The sequence below is a fragment of the Heterodontus francisci genome, chromosome 3 (genome assembly GCF_036365525.1).
Source record: "Heterodontus francisci isolate sHetFra1 chromosome 3, sHetFra1.hap1, whole genome shotgun sequence".
Taxonomy (NCBI): domain Eukaryota; kingdom Metazoa; phylum Chordata; class Chondrichthyes; order Heterodontiformes; family Heterodontidae; genus Heterodontus; species Heterodontus francisci.
Genome location: NC_090373.1, coordinates 203,060,579 through 203,082,931, shown reverse-complemented (window position 1 = coordinate 203,082,931; position 22,353 = coordinate 203,060,579). Strand labels below are relative to the sequence as shown.

The following is a 22,353-nucleotide window of genomic DNA, read 5'->3' as shown; positions in this document are numbered from 1 at the left end:
ACACAGATTAAAAGTTTTGGGCAAAAGATGCAGGGGGAAATATGAGGAAGCAATTTTTTTAAGCAGTGGATGGTAATGACCTGGAGTTTGCTGGAAGTTTGGTGGAGGTGGAGACGATCAATGACTTCAAATGGAAGTTAAATGGCCATCTGAGAGAAATAGACTTGCATTCTTGAGCCTGGGAGTAGGACTGACTGAATAGCTCCGGCGTTAGTCAGCAGGGACTCGATGGGCCAAATGGCCCAGTTCTGTGCTGTAAATGATTCTACGACTATTAATTGCAACAAACTGAAATTGTGAGCAGCTTGTGCCTGAATTTACATTTAGTGCTTCCAAGTACTTGCACCTTGGTTCTGCTGCAGTGCCTTCAGGAGAGGAAAGAAAAGGAAAAAAAAGTAAACTAAAAAAAAGGGAACAAATGGCCTCCTGTGCTGCAATGATTCTTTGACTGTGTGAGGGCCATATTTTCCATTTAAAGTATTCCCCCATTTCACAATGAAAAATGTATTACTTATGAAAATTATTCCCAATATATTTAAAAACATCTCTGTTCAGTTAGGAGCTGGAAAATATAATCCAAATGACTTTTTCCATGTGTAATCCTTTATCAGAACACCTGTACCACCATCTATTTTCAGTGTTCTCTGTTTCTGTATTTGATAAATATTTTTCACTGTATAAAATGGGCACCTACTGTGAATAAAAAGCAACCCCACATATTGTTTTCTGCTTAAATATTTCTTCCAAACTCCCTCACTTCCTCATCTAATCGTGTGCTCTATAACATCACTGATAGCGAGCTGCCCATACATCCCAGAGTGGCTCCATTGAAAACAATGAGGGCTGTGACCTCTGATCTACAACCACATACCCCTGAAAAAAAAAACACCAACTGAGATGCTGCATCTCTCAGTCCAAAGATTCTTTTCTGGCACCTTTAAGATAAAAATTGATTGGATGCAAGTTTGTGCTGAATAATGTAATGGGAAACTGCCTGTGTATATTACGTTCATGTTAACATATTATGTTTCACTTCCTAGACAATCAAGCCCGCTGATATTTCCACAGTGCGTAAATTAGCCAAACCACCGCACCTGATTATGAGGATTCTTGACTGTGTGCTGGTTCTCTTCCAAAAAAAAATGGATACAGTCACCATGGACCCTGAGAGACCCTGTCTCAAGCCATCCTGGGGGGAGTCTTTGAAGGTGACACCATTTATTATAATCCTGTGATATTTTGCCTGGTAAACAGTAAGTACTGAATGTTAAAAGCCAACTCTTGTCAGTAATTTCAGTCAGAATAATTTGATATTCTCCTTCATTCTCAACACCCTCATATAATGAATGAGATGCCAGGAGTAGGGAAGTTCTAATCCTAGCACCTATCAATGTGTGGAGACTGTTTCTTTTTAAAGGCTAAAGGAAAGCCTACTAGTAAATAACCTTTTCTGAAATAATACATTATTAAAATCCATTTCAATGATTTTTGTCAACAAAAATAGACTGCCTAAGACTCAGGCTGTGAAATAATTGAATAAAATAATTACGTAGTTAATTAGAATACATTAAGGATGGCAGAGCAGGTGATGTGTCATAACTGCAGCATGTGGGAGCTCCTGGATACCAGTGTGATCCAGGGGAAACATCTGCAGTAAGTGTTTGCAGCTTGATGAGCTTCGGCTCAGAGTCATTGAGCTGGAGGCCAAGCTACAGGCATCAGGGAGGGGGAAAGTTACCTGGATACTTTGTACCAGGATGCGGCCACACCGCTGTGGATAGGGTCTTCTGATTTGGTCTGTGGTTAGGGACAGAAGAGTGTGGCTTCAGCTGAGGCAGGAAAGGGGACCCAGAGGGTAGGAGTGCAGCAGCCTCAGCCTTTGCGATTGTCCAATGGGTTTGACGTTCTTTCAACTTGTTTGGATGAGAGTGGGGGCTGCAGGGAAGAAGAGCTAACTAACCATGGTACAGGAAGCCATTCAAGTGGGGAGAGCAAAGAGGAAGGTAGTGATAGTAGGGGACAGTATAGTGAGGGGGATTGACACTGTTCTCTGCAGCAAAGAGTGACAGGCCAGAAGACTGTGTTGCCTGCCCAGTGCCAGGGTTCAGGACATTTGCACAGAGTAGGAGAGGAATTTACAGTGGAAGGGTGAGGATCCAGTTGTCATGGTCCATGTAGGTACCAACAACATAGGCAGGACAAGGAAAGAGGTTCTGCACAGTCAGTATGAGGAGCAAGGTATCAAATTAAGAAGCAGAAACTCAAAAGGTAATAATCTCAGGATTATTACCTGAGCCACGTGCAAATTGGCATAGAGCAAATAAGGCCAGAGAAATAAATGCATGGCTCAAAGGTTGATGTGGTACAAGTAGGTTACAGTTCTTGGGGCACTGGCACCAATACTGGGGAAAGTGGGGACTGTACCATTGGGACGGTCTACACCTGAACCGTGCTGGGGCTGGTGTTCTAGCGAGCCACATAACTAGGGAAATAGAGAGGGTTTTGAGCTAAATAGTGAGGGCTAGGGATCAAATTTTGAAGATGTGGTAAATCAAAGAGTAGAGACAAGGCAAGAGAGAAAGATATTAATATGGGATTTTTATTTTATTTATTCATTTATGGGGATGTGGATGTCGCTGACCAGGCCAGCATTTATTGGCCATCCCTAATAAACATACCTGATAAACAGAACATGACAGGAAGGGATAGAGAGTATAAATCTAAGAGTGAATCAGCAATCAAGGCTCGACATTACAAAAATAATAAAAGGACAAAACAAAAGGCTTTGTATCTGAGTGCACGTAGCATTTTAAACAAAACAGATGAAATGATAGCACAAATAGAAATAAATAAGTACGATCTGATAGCCAATGCAGAGACCTGGCTGCAGGTGACATAGATTGGGAACTGAATATTGAAGGGTACATGACAGTTAGGAAGGACAAGAAGCCAGGAAAAGGTGGAGGGGTGACTCGACAAATTAATGATGGTATTAGCGCAATGGAAAGGGATGACCTAAGTTCAGGAAACCACTTTTTGGGATTTTCTTCTCCCTGCTGCTTTCTCATGCGTTCAAGTCCTCTGAAGAAGGAATTTTCCTCCACACAAGATCAGGGGGCAGATTGTTCAACCTTGCCCGTCTAAGAGCGAAGTCCAAAATACGGAAAGTCCTCATCAGGGAACTCCTCTTTGATGACGATGCTGCTTTAACATCTCACACTAAAGAGTGCCTGCAGAGTCTCATCGACAGGTTTGCGGCTGCCTGCAATGAATTTGGCCTAACCATCAGCCTCAAGAAAACGAACATCATGGGGCAGGACGTCAGAAATGCTCCATCCATCAGTATTGGCGACCACGCTCTGGAAGTGGTTCAAGAGTTCACCTACCTAGGCTCAACTATCACCAGTAACCTGTCTCTAGATGCAGAAATCAACAAGCGCATGGGAAAGGCTTCCACTGCTATGTCCAGACTGGCCAAGAGAGTGTGGGAAAATGGCGCACTGACACGGAACACAAAAGTCCGAGTGTATCAAGCCTGTGTCCCCAGTACCTTGCTCTATGGCAGCGAGGCCTGGACAACATATGTCAGCCAAGAGCGACGTCTCAATTCATTCCATCTTCGCTGCCTCCGGAGAATACTTGGCATCAGGTGGCAGGACTGTATCTCCAACACAGAAGTCCTCGAGGCAGCCAACATCCCCAGCTTGTACACACTACTGAGTCAGCGGCGCTTGAGATGGCTTGGCCATGTGATCCGCATGGAAGGTGGTAGGATCCCCAAAGACACATTGTACAGTGAGCTCGCCACTGGTATCAGACTCACCGGCCGTCCATGTCTCCGCTTTAAAGACATCTGCAAACGCGACATGAAATCCTGTGACATTGATCACAAGTCGTGGGAGTCAGTTGCCAGCGTTCGCCAGAGCTGGCGGGCAGCCATAAAGGCGGGGCTAAAGTGTGGCGAGTCGAAGAGACTTAGTAGTTGGCAGGAAAAAAGACAAAGGCGCAAGGGGAGAGCCAACTGTGTAACAGCCCCGACAAACAAATTTTTCTGCAGCACCTGTGGAAGAACCTGTCACTCTAGAATTGGCCTTTATAGCCACTTCAGGCGCTGCTCCACACACCACTGACCACCTTCAGGTGTCTCTCGAGATAAGGAGGCCAAAGACTGAAGTTCAGGAAACCAGGATGTAGAAGAGGTTTGGGTCAAGATAAGAAATGATAAAAGCAAGAAGTTACTCGGGGTGTGGCATACGGGCCCGTAAACAGAACCACATGGTAGGACAGAATATAAAGGAAGAAATAATTGTCACAAAGGTACAGTGATAATCATCAGGGATTTTAATCTATGTATATACTGGAAGTATCAGAAAGGCAAAGATAGCCTAGATGAGGAGTTCATAGAACGATTTTAGGATAGTTTCTTAGAATATGTGGCTGTGGTTGTTGGAGGTCAATCATCTGAGCTCCAGGACATCACTGCAGGAGTTCCTCAGGGTAGTGTCCTAGGCCCAACCATCTTCAGCTGCTTCATCAATGACCTTCCTTCAATCAGAAGGTCAGAATTGGGGATGATTGCAAAATGTTCAGCACCATTCGCGACTCCTCAAATACTGAAGCAGTCCATGTAGAAATGCAACAAGACCTGGACAATATCCAGGCTTGGGCTGATAAATGGCAAGTAACATTTGCGACACACAAGTGCCAGGCAATGACCATCTCCAACAAGAGAGAATCTAACCATCTCCCCTTGACATTGAATGGCATTACCATCGCTGAATCCCCCACTATCAACATCCTGGGGGCTACCATTGACCAGAAACTGAACTGGAGTAGCCATACAAATACCGTGGCTACAAGAGCAGGTCAGAGGCTAGGAATCCTGCGGCGAGTAACTCACCTCCTGACTCCCCAAAGCCTGTCCACCATCTACAAGGCACAAGTCAGGAGTGTCATGGAATACTCTCCACTTGCCTGGATGGGTGCAGCTCCAACAACACTCAAGAACTCGAAACCATCCAGGACAAAGCAGCCCGCTTGATTGGCACACCATCCACAAACATTCACTCCCTCCACCACCGACGCACAATGGCAGTAGTGTGTACCATCTACAAGATGCACTGCAGCAACGCACCAAGGCTCCTTAGACAGCACCTTCCAAACCCGCGACCTCTACCACCTCAAAGGACAAGAGCAGCAGAAGCATGGGAACATCACCACCTACAAGTTCCCATCCAAGTCACACACCATCCTGACTTGGAACTATAGCGCCGTTCCTTCACTGTCGCTGGGTCAAAATCCTGGAACTCCCTTCCTAACAGCACTGTGGGTGTACCTACCTCACATGGACTGCAGAGGTTCAAGAAGGCAACTCACCAACACCTTCTCAAGAGTAATTAAGGATGGGCAATAAATGCTGGCATAGCCAGTGATGCCCACATCCCATGAATGAATTAAAATAAACAGCATGTTCTGCAGCCAACCGTAGAGCAGGCTATAGTAGACCTGGCATTGTGCAACAAGATAGGATTAATTGATGACCTCATAGTGAAGGCACCCCTAGGTAGCAGCGATCATAATATGATTGAATTTTACATTCAGTTTTAGAGAGAGAAGAATGGTCAAAGACTAGTAATTTAAACTTATACTAGGACAATAATGAGGGCCTGAAAGCAGAGCTAGCAAAAGTGAACTGGCAAATTAGGTTAAGGGATAGGTCAAAAGAGATGCAGTGGAAGACATTTAAGGGGATATTTCAGAATACAAAGAACAAAGAACAGTACAGCACAGGAACAGGGCATTCGGCCCTCCAAGGTTGCGCCAAACTTGATGCCTGCCTAAACTAAAACCTTCTGCACTTCCGGGGTCCGTATCCCTCTATTCCCATCCTATTCATGTATTTGTCAAGATGCCTCTTGAATGTCTCCATGGTACCTGCTTCCACCACCTCCCCCGGCAACAAGTTCCATGCACTCACCACCCTCTGTAAAAGAACTTGCCTCGCACATCCCCTCTAAACTTTGCCCCTCTCACCTTAAACCTATGTCCCCTAGTAACTGACTCTTCCACCCTGGGAAAAAGCTTCTGACTATCCACTCTGTCCGTGCCGCTTATAACTTTGTAAACCTCTATCATGTCGCCCCTCCAGCTCCATCGTTCCAGTGAAAACAATCCAAATTTATCCAACCTCTCCTCATAGCTAATGCCCTCCAGACCAGGCAACATCCTGGTAAACCTCTTCTGTACCCTCTCCAAAGCCTCCACGTCCTTCTGGTAGTGTGGCGACCAGAATTGCACGCAATATTCTAAGTGTGGCCAAACTAAAGTTCTGTACAGCTGCAACATGACTTGCCTATTTTTATACTCTGTGCCCCGACCGATGAAGGCAAACATGCAGTATGCCTTCTTGACTACCTTATCTACCTGCGTTGCCACTTTCAGTGACCTGTGGACCTGTGCGCCCAGATCTCTCTACCTGTCAATACTCCTAAGGGTTCTTCCATTTACTGTATAGTTCCCACCTGCATTAGACCTTCCAAAATGCATTACCTCACATTTGTCCGAATTAAACTCCATCTGCCATTTCTCCGCCCAAGTCTCCAACCGATCTATATCCTGCTGTTTCCTTTGACAATCCTCATCACTGTCCGCAACTCCACCAACCTTTGTGTCATCCACAAACTTACTAATCAGACCAGCTACATTTTCCTCCAAATCATTTATGTATACTACAAACAGCAAAGGTCCCAGCACTGATCCCTGCGGAACACCACTAATCACATCCCTCCATTCAGAAGAGCACCCCTCCACTGCTACCCTCTGTCTTCTATGACTGAGCCAGTTCTGTATCCATCTTGCCAGCTCCCCTCTCATCCCATGTGACTTCACCTTTTGTATCAGTCTGCCATGAGGGACCTTGTCAAAGGCTTTACTGAAGTCCAAAGAGATAACATCCACTGCCCTTCCTTCATCAATCATCTTTGTCACTTCCTCAAAACACTCAATCAAATTAGTGAGGCAAGACCTCCCCTTCACAAAACCATGCTGCCTCTCGCTAATGAGTCCATTTGTTTCCAAATGGGAGTAAATCCTGTCCCGAAGAATCCTCTCTAATAATTTCCCCACCACTGACGTGAGGCTCACCGGCCTATAATTTCCTGGATTATTCTTGCTACCCTTCTTAAACAAAGGATCAACATTGGTTCTTCTCCAGCCCTCTGGGACCTCACCTGTAGCCAATGAGGATGCAAAGATTTCTGTCAAGGCCCCAGCAATTTCTTCCCTTGCCTCCCTCAGTATTCTGGGGTAGATCCCATCAGGCCCTGGGGACTTATCTACCTTAATGCTTTGCAAGACACCCAACACCTCCTCCTTTTTGATATTGAGATGACTGAGACTATCTGCACTCCCTCCCCTAGGCTCATCATCCACCAAGTCCTTCTCCTTGGTGAATACTGATGCAAAGTACTCATTTAGTACCTCGCCCATTTCCTCTGGCTCCACACATAGATTCCTTTCTCTGTCCTTGAGTGGGCCAACCCTTTCCCTGGTTACCCTCTTGCCTTCCAGCCCTTACGAATGCTTCCTTTTTCTTTTTGACGAGGCTCACAATATCCCGCGTTATCCAAGGTTCCCGAAATTTGCCAAATTTATCCTTCTTCCTCACAGGAACATGCTGGTCCTGGATGCTAATCAACTGACATTTGAAAGACTCCCACATGTCAGATGTTGATTTACCCTCAAACAGCCGCCCCCAATCTAAATTCTTCAGTTCCTGCCTAATATTGTTATAATTAGCCTTCCCCCAATTTAGCACCTTCACACGAGGACTGCTCAGAGTAGCTACATTCCAACGAGAAAGAAAAACTCCAATGGGAGGACACACCCTCCTTGCTTCACTAAATAAGTTAAAGACAGTATAAAACTTTTTAAAAAAGAATATAACTGCACAAAGATGGGTGGCAGGTCAGAAGATTGGACAGAATATTAAAATACAGCAAACAATGTCAAAAAGATTGATAAGGAGGGAAAAATTAGAGTACAAGAGAAAGCTTGCTAGAAATATATAAAACAGATAGTAAGAGTTTCTATAGCTATTTAAAAAAGAAAAGAGTTAACAAAGTGAGCGTTGGTCCTATAGAAAGAGAGTCTGGGGAATTGATAAGGGAAAGGCAGATGAATTGAACAGGTATTTTGCATCGGTAATCTCTTTAGCGAAACAAGTAACATTCAAGAAATAGCTGTAAATCTGGAAATGGAAGGGAAGGAGGAAATTATTACAAAGACCAGGTAAGTGGTATTTATTTATTTAGTGATACAGCACTGAAACAGGCCCTTCGGCCCACCGAGTCTGTGCCGACCAACAACCACCCATTTATACTAACCCTGCAGTAATCCCATATTCCCTACCACTAGGGACAATTTACAATGGCCAATTTTACCTATCACCTGCAAGCCTTTGGAGGAAACCGGAGCACCCGGCGAAAACCCACACGGTCACAGGGAGAACTTGCAAACTCCACACAGGCAGTACCCAGAATCGAATCCGGGTCCCTGGAGCTGTGAGGCTGCGGTGCTAACCACTGCGCCGCTGTACCGCTGTACCACTGTACTGAACAAATTATTGGAGCTGCGGGCAGACAAGACACTGGGTCCTGATGGACTTCATCCTCGGGTCTTAAAAGAAGTGACGAGTGAGATAGCTGATGCACTGTTTCTAATTTTCCAAAATTTACTAGATTCAGGGAAGGTTCTATGAGATTGGAAAATTGTGAATGTAACTCCTTTATTGAAAAAGGGAGGGAGACAGAAAGCAGGAAACAACAGACCAGTTAGCTTAGCATCTGTCTTCGGAGCTATTATGAAAGACGTTATAGCCGGGCACTTAGCAAAATTCAAGGTAATCAGGCAGAGTCAACATGGTTTTGTGAAAGGGAAATCCTGTTTATCCAAATTACTGGAGTTCTTTGAAGAAGTAACATGTTCTGTGGATATAGGGGAACCAGTGGATGTACGGTACTTAGATTTCCAGAAGGCATTTGATAAGGTACCACATCAAAGGTTATTGCGGAAAATAAAAGCTCATGGCATAGGGGGCAACATATTGGCTTGGATAGAAGATGGGGTAGCTAACAAGAAACAGAGAGTAAGCATAAATGGGTCCTTTTCTGGTTCGTAAAATGCAACGACTGGTGTGCAGCAGGGATTAGTGCTGCTGCCTCAACTTTTTACAATTTATATAAATGATTTGGATGAAGGGACTGAAGATATGGTTGTTACATTTGCTGATGACTAAGTTAGGAAGAAAAGTAACTTGTGAAGAGAACATTGGGAGGCTACAAAGGGATATAGATAGGTTAAGTGAGTGGGCAAAGATCTGGAAAATGGAGTATAATGTGGGAAAATGTTAAACTTTCCATTTCGACCGGAAGAATAAAAAAAGCATATTATTTAAGTGGTGCGAGATTGAAGAGCTCTCAGATGTAGAGGGATCTGGGTGTTCTAGTGCATGAATCACAAAAAGTTTGGATTCAGGTACAGCAAGTAATTCGAAAAGCTTATAGATGTTATTGTTTATTGTGAGGAGAATTGAATACAAAAGTAGGGAGGTTATGCTTCAGTTATACAGGGCATTGGTGAGATCACATCTGGAGTACTGCATACAGTATTGGTCCCCTTATTTAAGGAAGGATGTAAATGCATTGGAAGCAGTTCAGAGAAGGTTTACTAGACTAATATTTGGAATGGGCGGGTTGTCTTATGAGGAAAGGTTGGACAGGCTGGGCTAGAATCTGCTGGAGTTTAGAAGAGCAAGAGGCAACTTGATTGAAACCTATAAGATCCTGAGGAGTGGATGTGGAAAGGATTTTTCCCTTTGTGGGAGAACCTAGAACTAAGTCATGATTTCAAAATAAGTGGTCGCCCATTTAAGACAGAGATGAGAAGAATTTTTTTTCTCTCAAAGGGTCGTGAGTCTTTGGAACTCTCTTCCTCAAAAGGCAGTGGAAGAAAATTCTTTAAAAATTTTAAGGCAGAGGTAGATAGATTCTTGATAAACAAAGGGGTGAAAGGTTATTGGGGATAGGTGGGAATGTGGAGTCAAGGTTACAATCAGATCAGCTATGATCTTATTAAATTGTGGAGCAGTCTCGAGAGGCCGACTCCTGCTCCTAATTCATATGTTCGTAAGAAAACTTCATGCTCCCTGCTCATTTAGACATGAATATAGGAGGTATGATCAGTAAGTTCACAGATGACACGAAAATTGGTGGTGTCATAAATAGTGAGGAGGAAAACCTTAGATTACAGGACGATATAGATGGGCTGGTAAGATGGGCGGAGCTGTGGCAAATGGAATTTAATCCTGAGAAGTGTAAGGTGATGCATTTTGGGAGGACCAACAAGGCAAGGGAATATACAATGTATGGTAGGACCCTAGGAAGTACAGAGAGTCAGAGGGACCTTGGTGTACTTGTCGATAGATCACTGAAGGCAACAGCACAGGTAGATAAGGTGGTTAGGAAGGCATATGGGATACTTGCCTTTATTAGCTGAGGCAGAGAGTATAAGAGCAGGGAGGTTATAATGGAGCCATATAAAACACAAGTTAGGCCACAGCTGGAGTACTGTGTACAGTTCTGGGCACCACACTCTAGGAAGGATGTGATTGCACTGGAGAGGGTGCAGAGGAGATTCACCAGGATGTTGCCTGGACTGGAGCATTTCAGCTATGAAGAGAGACTGGATAGGCTAGGGTTGTTTTCCTGAGAGCAGAGAAGGCTGAGGAGGGACCTGATTGAGGTATACAAAATTATGAGGGGCATAGATAGGAAGAAACCTTTTCCTTTAGTGAAGGTGTCAATAACCAGGGGGCGTAGATTTAAGGTAAGGGGCAGGAGATTTAGAGGGGTTTTGAAGAAAGATTGTTTCACCCAGAGGGTGGTTGGAATCTGGAACACACTGCCTGAAGGGGTGGTAGAGGCAGGAACCCTCACAACATTTAGGAAGTATTTCGATGAGCACTTGAAATGCCTTTGCATAAACGGCTACGGACCAAATGCTAGAAAATGGGATTACAATAGATAGGTGCTTGATGGCCGGCACAGACACGATGGGCCAAAGGGCATGTTTCTGTGTTGTATAACTCTATGACTCTATATGGTTCAGCGTGCAGCCAGCGTTAACGTTTCAGGTCAGTGACCCTTCTTCCTTCCGAAGTTAACTCTGCTTCTCTCTCCACAGATGCTGCCAGACCTGCTGAGTATTTCCAGCATTTCTTGTTTTTAATTCAGATTTCCAGCATCTGCAGTATTTTGCTTTTACTTTAGCTCAGTTGGCTAGATGGCTAACGTGTGGTTCAGCATAATAACAGTGAGGGTTCAAATCCTGTTCCAGACTGAGAAAGGCAACAGGAAACTATCTCATATACCCTCGTCCCTAGTCATGCTCATCTCTCCTGGGTGGTGAAAAACAGCAGAGGACCTGCCCTTGGGCTGAACACCACCACAGCACCTATCAACAAATCTTTATTAGTCATGTTTCATAGCTTCACTCTACCTTCACAACTTAGCATTACTGCAAGCCTGACATCCATATCTCACAGCTTAATCACGATGGCAGCTATTCAATTCTGACATGCATTTCTTCCAGGCAGATTGCAACACGCTCACTGACACACTTCCCCTCATCTCATGCAGGAGAATGTGGTGTACAACCGCAGGCAGCAATACCTAACTAATGGGAGACAGTACATACCATCATCGGAGCAGTCATAATGGAGGTCATGGCCAGTGAATGGGGCTGAAAGTCTTGAAGATGATGGTATGTTAATATCTTTCTCACGTTCCATTTCCCCCTCATCACACAATTTCCTCTGTCATACAAATTGCAGATGGAGTGAACATGCAACTCTTGCTTTCCCCCACCTCCACTTACCCTAGCCCTACCCTTGTGCCTGTCTCCTTTCAGATACCCAAGAAATATCAACTGAACAGGCAGTGGTGCAGGAGCAAGATGTAAAAGAGGAAGAAGAAATTTACAATGAAGGAACACCAGTCACTCACACTTACATGTGATATCAAGAAACAGCTGACGGCACTGAATACTGCAAAGGTTATGGGTTTTGACAACATCCCAGCTGTGGTATTGAAGGCTTGTGCAGCAGAACTAGCCGCGCACTTAGCCAAGCTGTTCTAGTACAGCTGAAACCCGACAATGTGGAAAATTGTCCAGGAATGTCCTATCCACAAAAAGTAGGACAAAGCCAATTACTGCCCCATCAGTCTGCTCTCGATCATCAGCAAATTGATGGATGGCACAGCGTTGACAGTGCCATCAAGCGGCACTTGCTTCGCAATAACCTGCTCAGTGACACTCAGTTTGGGTTCCGCCAGGCCACTCAGCTCCTGACCTCATTACAGCCTTGGTCCAAACATGAACAGAAGAGCTGAAAGTGTACAAGATTATGAGGGGCATGGACAGGGTGGATAGGGAGCAGCTGTTCCCCTTAGTTGAAGGGTCAGTTCCGAGGGGTCACAAGTTTAAGGTGAGGGGCGGGAGGTTTAAGGGGGACTTGAGGAAGAACGTTTTTACCCAGAGGGTGGTGACGGTCTGGAATGCCCTGCCTGGGAGGGTGGTAGAGGCAGGTTGCCTCACATCCTTTAAAAAGTACCTGGATGAGCACTTGGCACGTCATAACATTCATAACATAATGTCATGGGTCAAGTGCTGGCAAATGGGATTAGGTAGACAGGTCAGGTGTTCGAATGCATCGGTGCAGACTCGATGGGCCGAAGGGCCTCTTCTGCACTGTGTTATTCTGTGATTCTGTGAATACAAGAGGTGAGGTGAGAGTGACTGCCCTGGATATCAAGGCAGCATTTGACCAAGTGTAGCATCAAGGAGCCCTAGCAAAACTGAAGTCAATGGGAATCAAGGGAAAAATGCTCCACTGGTTGCAGTCATACCTAACACAAAGGTTGTGAATGTTGGAGGCCAATCATCTCAGCCACAGGACAGGTGTTCAGATCTCCTCATGCCAACCATGTGTGATGTGAATCTCCAGAAGTGCGGTGGTGGACACAGGAGCACCATTCCTCCTCACTCTCTTGGTTTGAGACTCCAGTCTCCCATCAGCAATTCATCAGCTGCCCTGGGACCCTGCTATTCCAAGGCACCCTCGTCTGCCGGCGTCAGAGTTCTGCAGTCAGGGATCTCACCTCCAATCCTCACCGTCGCCTTGCTGTTGTGGGCTATTTTCTACTGCAAGCAGAAAGAGGGACACTGTTAGTCTTTCCACAATGACCAACAGGATGCTTATGCTAGTGGCAGCCCCATGTCCCCTGATAGGGGTTCCCAAATGCCTCTCCCTCAGCTCTGCTCTCAAGGGATATATTGGGGGATAAGCTAAGACTGAAGGCTAGCTGTTGCCAAGCTGTAGCCATGCAGCTGAAAGGATCTGCTACTGCCTCACCTCCTTGCCACCACCTGGTTAATCTCCATGTAGCGCACCCTCCTATACCTTGACAAAGTGAAGGACGTCATTGACCCATTTCTGGCACTACATCCAGTCTCAGCGGGTGACCCCATAGCTGCTGACCTGCTCTGCAATCTCCATCCAGGCTTGCTTGGTTAGGTGGGAGTGTCTCCTCTTGCTGTCCCTTGGGAAGTGGACCTCCCGCCTCTCCCTTGCAGCTTGGAGGAGAATCTTCAGGGAGGCATCGCTAAAACATGGGGCCATCCTATGCCTTCCCTCGGACATGTTTTAAGCTGCCTCCCGGTCAGCTTCTTGCATCCTCACTCCTGGTACACTGGTGCCTGTGTCTTCAGCAGCACGAGTGCAGGGGCCCTCAGAAGGATTAGTGCAAGGTCTTCAGCAGCACATGCAGAAGTGTTCAATACTGTTCCTGAAGCAGCCCGTGTTCAGATGCAGCATCTAGGCTTGGGCTGAAAAGTGGCAAGTAACATTCACGTCACACAAGTGCCAGGCAGTGAGCATCTCAAACAGGAGAGAATCTAACCATTTCCCCTTGATGTTCAATGACATTAGCATGACTGAATTCCCCACTATCAACATCCTGGGGGTTACCATTGACCAGAACCTGAACTTGACCAGCCACATAAATACTATGGCTACAAAAGCAGGTCAGAGGCTAGGAATTTTGCGGCAAGTAACTCACCTCCTGTCTTCCCAATGCCTGTCCACCATCTACAAGGCACAAGTCATGAGTGTGATGGAATACTTTCCACTTGCCTGGATGGGTGCCGATCTAATAACACTCAAGAAGCTCGACACCATCCAGGACAAAGCAGCCCACTTGATTGATATGCCATCCACCACCTTCAACATCCATTCCCTTCACCACAAATGCACAGTGGCAGCAGTGTGTACCATCTACAAGATGCACTGCAGCAACCCACCAAGGCTTCTTCAACAGCACCTTCCAAACCTGCGACCTCTACCACCTAGAAGGAAAAGGAGAGCAGATACCTGGGAACTTCACCAACTGCATGTTTCCCCCGAGCTGCACACCATCCTAACTTGGAACTATACTTCACTGTGACTGGATCAAAATGTGAGAACTTTCTTCCCAACAGCACTGTGGGTGTACCTACACCACATGGACTGCAGCGGTTCAAGAAGGCAGCTCACCACCACCTTTTCAAGGGCAATTAGAGATGGGCAATAAATGCTGGCTTAGCCAGCAATGCCCACATCCCATGAATGAATAAAAAAAGTTCAAACAAAGATGACACGACAAGCAAGGCTGGCAGCTCTTTAAATATGGCGCCAGCACCTGCCTTTGCAGTAGCTGACCTCACCACTGGCTCCTCGTTACCTGTCCCCATCCTGCGATAGTACATGCCCTGCTCCTGATACATACTAATTAGCTGGTCTCCACGTAGCTGCATACGTCATGTGCAGCGACAGTACCTGCTTCCAGTGCTGCCGCCAGGACCCACATCAGGTTGACTAGATTCAGCCCGATGTGACACCGAGTATGAATGTCCTCCGGCCAGTGCAGGTGTCAATTCGCTGCGGGCGAGGTCACGCAAGAGTTCTGCTCCAGAAGACACAGGTGAGGGCTTTGATGGGGTTCTGTACAGAAAAAGGCTGATGCGTATGCAGACAAAATGCTTGGTGCATTGGCAGGTTTGCTAAAAATGCCTGTGGCCACTGTCAAGGAACATGTTGGAGTCCGGCACCAACCTTGCACACAGCTTTACGCAGAGCTTGGAGCTCATTGTTTGCAACATGGAATTAATGGCCAGCTGTATCAGCACACATGTGGACCCAAGCAGGACGCAGCTTTGGATGGCTGATGCCTCAATTTCCATTGCATTATAAACAGAAGTCATGCAACAATATATAAAAAGGAAGAATGTGCAGGGTTATAGGGAGAATGCAGGGGAATGGAACTGAGGGAGTTGCACTGACAGAGAGCTGGTGTGGACATGATGGGCCAAATGGCCTCCTTCTGTGCTGTAATGGTTCTGGGATACTGTGAACAACACAAAAGCAAAATACATCGGATGCTGGAAATCTAAAAAGGGAAAATGCTGGAAATACTCAGCAATTCAGGCAGCATATGTGGAGAGAAAAATAGTTAACATTTCAGGTCGATGACCTTTCACCGCGACCCATGCAGCACCTGAGTGCTGAAGTGCAAATTCATAGTGATGTTATGCAAGCATAACCTACTGCAATCAGAGCTCGAAACCACTGAGAGAGCAGGGGAAACAGCGAGAGCGGAGCAGAGCATAAAGAGACTGGGAGAGAGAGCTAGAATTCACTCAGAGAGCAGGGAACCAGCGAGAGCGGAGCAGAGCATAAAGAAGATCTACTCATAAATAAAGGTCCACATTGGAACCAATGACATAGGCAGAAAGAGGGATGTGGTCTTGCAGTCAGAATTTAAGGAGTGAGGTAAGAAATTAGCAAGCAGGACCTCAAAAGTAGTCATCTCCGGATTACTCATAGTGCCACACACAAGTGTGTAAAGAAATAGAAGTATGAGACAAATGAATGCGTGACTGGAAAGATGGTGCAGGAGGAAGGGCTTCAGATTCCTGGGACATTGGGACCGGCTCTGGGGGAGATGGGACCTATACAGGCTGGATGGGCTGCACCTGAACAGAGCTGGGACTGAGTCCCTTCTGTGTTTTACTAGTGCCGTTGGGGACGGTTTAAATAGTTGGCAGGGGAATGGGGACCTGAGGGTAGACTCATTTGGGACAAAATCAGAAATGAAAATGAAAGGCAGAAAATTAATGGATGAGTCTGGAAGACAGAGGAAACAAGGATTAGAAAATAAAAAAGATAGAGTTTTGCAGTGCTCAAGGGTATCTATTTCAATGCAAGGAGTATAGCAAATAAAGCAAATGACCTGAGGGCACAGATAGACATGTGGCAGTATGATATCATAACTATTACAGAAACATGGCTGAAGAGGGACAGGAATGGCAGCTCAACATTCCTGGTTACAGGGTTTTCAGACATGATAGGGAGGAGGATAAGGAAGGAGGCGGAGTGGCAATTTTGGTCAAAGAAACAATAACAGATGTGAGGAGGGATAATATGTTGGAAGGTTCATCAAATGAGGCCATTTGGATTGAGCTAAAGAACAAGAAAGGGGCAATCACACGGCTGGGAGGGTAGTATAGACCCCCAGTCAAAGGGGGATAGAAGAGCAGATATGGAGGCAAATCTCAGAGAAGTGCAAGAACAATAGGGCAGTAATAGTAGGGGATTTTAACTACCCCAATATTAACTGGGATTTTTTTTTTAATTCATTCATGGGATGTGGGCGTCGCTGGCCCGGCCAGCATTTATTACCCATCCCTAATTGCCCTTGAGAAGGTGGTGGTGAGCTGCCTTCTTGAACCACTGCAGTCCATGTGGGATAGGTACACCCACAGTGCTGTTAGGAAGAGTGTTCCAGGATTTTGACCCAGTGACAGTGAAGGAATGGCGATATAGTTCCAAGTCAGGATGGTGTGTGACTTGGAGGGGAACTTGCAGGTGGTGGAGTTCCCATGTATTTACTGCCATTGACCTGCCAGTTGGTCGAGGTCACAGGTTTGGAAAGTGCTGTCTAAAGGAGCTTTGGTGTGTTGCTGCAGTGCATCTTGTAGATGGTGCACACTGCTGCCACGGTGTCGGTGGAAGGAGTGGAATGTTTGTGGATGGGGGGGTCAATCAAGCGGGTTGCTGTGTCCTGGATGGTTTTGAGCTTCTTGTGTTGTTGGAGCTGCACCCATCCAGGCAAGTTGAGTGTATTCCGTCATACTCCTGACCTGTGCTTTTTAGTTGGTGGACAGGCTTTGGGGAGTCAGGAGGTCAGTTACTCACCACAGGATTCCTAGTCTCTAACCTGCTCTTGTAGCCACGGTATTTATATAGCTGCTCCAGTTCAGTTTCTGGTCAATGGTAGCCCCTAGGATGTTAATAGTGGGGTATTCAGCGATGGTAATGTCATTGAATGGTCAAGGGGAGATGGTTAGATTCTCTCTTGGAGATGGTCATTGCCTGGCACGAATGTTACTTGCCACTTATCAGCCCAAGCCTGGATATTGTCCAGGTCTTGCAGTATTTCTACACGGACTGCTTCAGTATCTGAGGAGTCACGAATGATGCTGAACATTGTGCAATCATCAGCGAACATCCCCACTTCTGATCTTATGATTGAGGGAAGGTCATTGATGAAGTAGCTGAAGCTGGTTGGGCCGAGGACACTATCCTGAGGAACTCCTGCAGTGATGCCCTGGAGCTCAGATGATTGATCTCCAACAACCACAACCATCTTGCTTTGCACTGTGACTTCAATCAGCGGAAAGTTTTCCCCCTGATTCCCACTGACCTCAGTTTTGCTAGGGCTCCTTGATGCCATACTCGGCCAAATGCTGCCTTGATGTCAAGGGCAGTCACTCTCAACTCACTCTAGAGTTCAGCTCTTTTGTCCATGTTTGAACCAAGGCTGTAATGAGGTCAAGAGTGGAGTGGCCCTGGTGGAACCCAAACTGAGCATCACTGAGCAAGTTATTGCTAAGCAAGTGCCGCTTGATGGCACTGTTGATGACACCTTCCATCACTTTACTGATGATTGAGAGTTGGCTGATGGGGCAGTAATTGGCCGGGTTGGATTTGTCCTGCTCTTTGTGTACAGGACATACCTGGGCAGTTTTCCACATTACCGGGTAGATGCCAGTATTGTAGCTGTATTGGAACAGTTTGGGTAGGGGCACGGCAAGTTCTGGAGCACAGGTCTTCAGTACTATTGCTGGAATATAGTCACGACCCATAGCCTTTGCATGATCCTGTGCCTTCAGTTGTTTCTTGATATCACGCGGAGTGAATCGAATTGGCTGAAATCTGGCATCGGTGATGCTGGAGACTTCAGGAGCAGGCCGAGATGGATCATCAACTGGGCACTTCTGGCTGAAGATTGTTGCAAATGCTCCAGCCTTATCTTTCGCACTGATGTGCTGGGCTCCCCCATCATTGAGGATGGGGATATTTATGGAGCCACCTCCGGCAGTTAGTTGTTTAATTGTCCACCACTATCCACGGCTGGCTATGGCAGGTCTTCAGAGCTTCGATCTGATCTGTTAGATATGGGATTGTTTAGCTGTCTATCGCATGCTGCTTATGCAGTTTGGCATGCAGATAGTCCTCTGTTGTAGCTTCACCAGGTTGACACCTCATTGAGGTATGCCTGGTGCTGCTCCTGGCATGCCTTCCTACACTCTTCATTGAACCAGGATTGGTCTCCTGGCTTGATGGTAATGGTAGAGTGGGGGTATGCCGGGCCATGAGGTTACAGATTGTGGTAGAGTACAATTCTGCTGCTGCTGATGGCCCACAGCGCCTCATGGATTCCCAGTTTTGCATTGCTAGATCTGTTCGAAATCTATCCCATTTAGCACGGTGGTAGTGCCATACAACACGATGGATGGTATCCTCAATGTGAAGGCAGTACTTCATCTCCACAAGGACTGTGCGGTGGTCTCTCCTACCCATTCTCTCATGGACAGATTCATCTGTGGCAGGTAGATTGGTGAGGACGAGGTCAAGTATGTTTTTCCTTCACCACCTGCCACATACCCAGTCTCGCAGCTATGTCCTTTAGGACTCAGCCAGCTCAGTCAGTCGTGGTGCTACTGAGGCACTCTTGATGGATATTGAAGTCCCCCCCCACATTCTGTGCCCTTGCCACCCTCAGTGCTTCCTCCAAGTGGTGTTCAACATCAGCAGGAGGTTTCCTTATCCATATTTCACCTGATGCCATGAGACTTCATGGGGTCTGGAGTCGATATTGAGGACTCCCAGGGCAACTCCATCCCGACTGTATACCTCTGTGCTGCCACCTCTGCTGAGTCTGTCCTGCCAGTGGGACAGGACATACCCAGGGATGGTGATGGCAGTGTCTGTGATATTGTCTGTCAGGTATGATTCTGTAAGTATGACTATGTCAGGCAGTTGCTTGACGCGTTTGTGGAACAACTCTCCCAATTTTGGCACAAGCCCCCAGATGTTAATGAGGATCGACAGGGCTGGGTTTTCCAGGCATCTTCAATCCTTCAAGGCTGAACCTTGTCTTAGAAAATTGTTCATTGCCTTTTCACAGATGCAAAATCAACTTTTAAAATAAAAATTATACCAGCATCCTTAAAATGCAATGCAGTTTTTATATCCCATTTCTGGGTACACAATCTTGATTTGAATTGACCACATTCAACAATCACAGTCACACTTTTTAATTCCAGACAGCTTAGAAATATTGATTCCTCCAATGAGCTATGAATTCATAGTGCCAAAAATCTGTGTTAAATTCCCTGTCCTGAGCCCAAGGAACACATGTCCAACTGGTTCACAACCAAAACTTGACAAAAATAGAGAAAAAAAATTGAACTAGTAACAGTCTCATGCTTTCAACATTAAAGCCAGACAACAAAGGGTTAACCACTGTTCGCTCAAAAGAGCTAAAGCTACACATTTCATGGAAGATTCCAACATTTATCTTCTTTTTTCTTCTTTGGCATCCTTATCTCGAGAGACAATGGATACGTGCCTGGAGGTGGTCAGTTGTTTGTGAAGCAGCGCCTGGAGTGGCTATAAAGGCCAATTCGAGAGTGACAGGCTCTTCCACAGGTGCTGCAGAGAAATTTGTTTGTCGGGGCTGTTGCACAGTTGGCTCTCCCCTTGCGCCTCTGTCTTTTTTCCTGCCAACTACTAAGTCTCTTCGACTCGCCACATTTTAGCCCCGCCTTTATGGCTGCCCGCCAGCTGTGGCGAACGCTGGCAACTGACTCCCATGACTTGTGATCAATGTCACAGGATTTCATGTCACGTTTGCAGACGTCTTTAAAGCGGAGACATGGACGGCCGGTGGGTCTGATACCAGTGGCGAGCTCGCTGTACAATGTGTCTTTGGGGATCCTGCCATCTTCCATGCGGCTCACATGGCCAAGTCATCTCAAGCGCCGCTGACTCAGTAGGGTGTACAAGCTGGGGATGTTGGCTGCCTCGAGGACTTCTGTGTTGGAGATACGGTCCTGCCACCTGATGCCAAGTATTCTCCGGAGGCAGCGAAGATGGAATGAATTGAGACGTCGCTCTTGGCTGACATACGTTGTCCAGGCCTCGCTGCCGTAGAGCAAGGTACTGAGGACACAGGCCTGATACACTCGGACTTTTGTGTTTCGTGTCAGTGCGCCATTTTCCCACACTCTCTTGGCCAGTCTGGACATAGCAGTGGAAGCCTTTCCCATGCGCTTGTTGATTTTTGCATCTAGAGACAGGTTACTGGTGATAGTTGAGCCTAGGTAGGTGAACTCTTGAACCACTTCCAGAGCGTGGTCGCCAATATTGATGGATGGAGCATTTCTGACGTCCTGCCCCATGATGTTCATTTTCTTGAGGCATTCAAACAAAAGACTCAGTAACTTGCATTTACTCACTTTTAATTTCACAGAAGTGTCCTGTTTAAATTGTCCCTCTTTCCTCCTTCCGCTCGCTCTCCCACTCTGGCTCTCCCCAACCGACACATCCACCATCGTCCTCATAGGGAGCTGGGATAGTGCCTCCCATGATTACTGTGGACACAACTGAGTGTTGCTGCCCCAATCTTCCCTGCAGTTCCAAATCTTTGTTTAAAAATACATTCATTCTCCCCCTTCTGTTGTTTCAACTGATTTATTTTCCTGAGCAATCACAGCTGCACTAGTGTTCATGTTAAAGAAATGCTTGTTGAGTGGTTGTACGCTTTTGGCACAGTCCCATATCTTGAATCCACTGGTTTCAGTCATTCAACCTCTATGTCTGAATAGCAGTCTCCTGGATCCACTAAGTGCTGTAAGCCAGAAGGTTTTTTGCCTGCTCTCGTGAACTTCTTCTGGCCTAACTTATTTATTTTGAGATACAGCTCTGAAACAGGCCCTTCGGCCCACCGAGTCTGTGCCGACCATCAACCACCCATTTATACTAGTCCTACATTAATCTCATATTCCTACCACATCCACTCAATTCCCCTACTACCTACCTACACTAGGGGCAATTTACAATGGCCAATTTACCTATCTAACTACAAGACTTTGGTTGTGAGAGGAAACCGGAGCACCCGGCGAAAACCCACGCGGTCACAGGGAGAACTTGCAAACTCCGCACAGGTAGTACCCAGAATCGAACCCGGATCACTGGAGTTGTGAGGCTGCGGTGCTAGCCACTGCACCACTGTGCCGCCCTTATCTTGAATGAACTCTGTAACTTGCTTCTATTTCTGCTTGAAGACCATCTTCAGACAACATGATATTTATTCTCTTAATATACTTTTGTATAAGTGCCTCTGTTCACTGGTGGGTCTGTTCAGATCACTACAATCCCCAAAAGGTTAACCCTCCCAAGACACGTGTTAGCCAGACTCGAACTCGAGATCCTTCCTTTCTCTCAAAAGGCATTCACAATGCGCCAAGTCCCATCTGGGCCACCAGATGCAAGATTTGATCAGATGAAGGTGTTTTATGCCCTCTTCGAAGGTAAGAATGGACTTGGCAGCACAAAGCTTGTTGTGAATCCATTTTATTCAGATGAAGTTAAGGACAAACTTATTAAGTTTTCAGATAAATCAGTCACAAACTCAGGCAGTGATTAACAGTCTAACAGATATTACCCATGTTAGAGACTGGATGACAGAGGGCACAACTCTTCTCTTGCAGCTTTTGGTCTTCAAGTTGGCCTCTCTCTATTAGGAACATAGGAGCAGGAGTAGGCCATTCAGTCCATCAGGCCTGCCCCACCATTTAATATGACCACAACTGATCATCCATTTCAATGCCTTTTCCCACACTATCCTCATA

The 22,353-nt window shown here is 46.2% G+C and overlaps 1 protein-coding gene across 1 annotated transcript in view; it reads left to right on the top strand.

The window, feature by feature from the left end:
- LOC137367180 (dynein axonemal heavy chain 8-like) overlaps positions 1 to 22,353 on the top strand; it is a 2,531,605-nt gene that overhangs the window by 1,935,291 nt on the left and 573,961 nt on the right. The window contains exon 141 of the mRNA XM_068028616.1: positions 1,041 to 1,208. Within this exon, the coding sequence (XP_067884717.1) occupies positions 1,041 to 1,208 (168 nt within the window). The remainder of the gene's footprint in view (positions 1 to 1,040; positions 1,209 to 22,353) is intronic.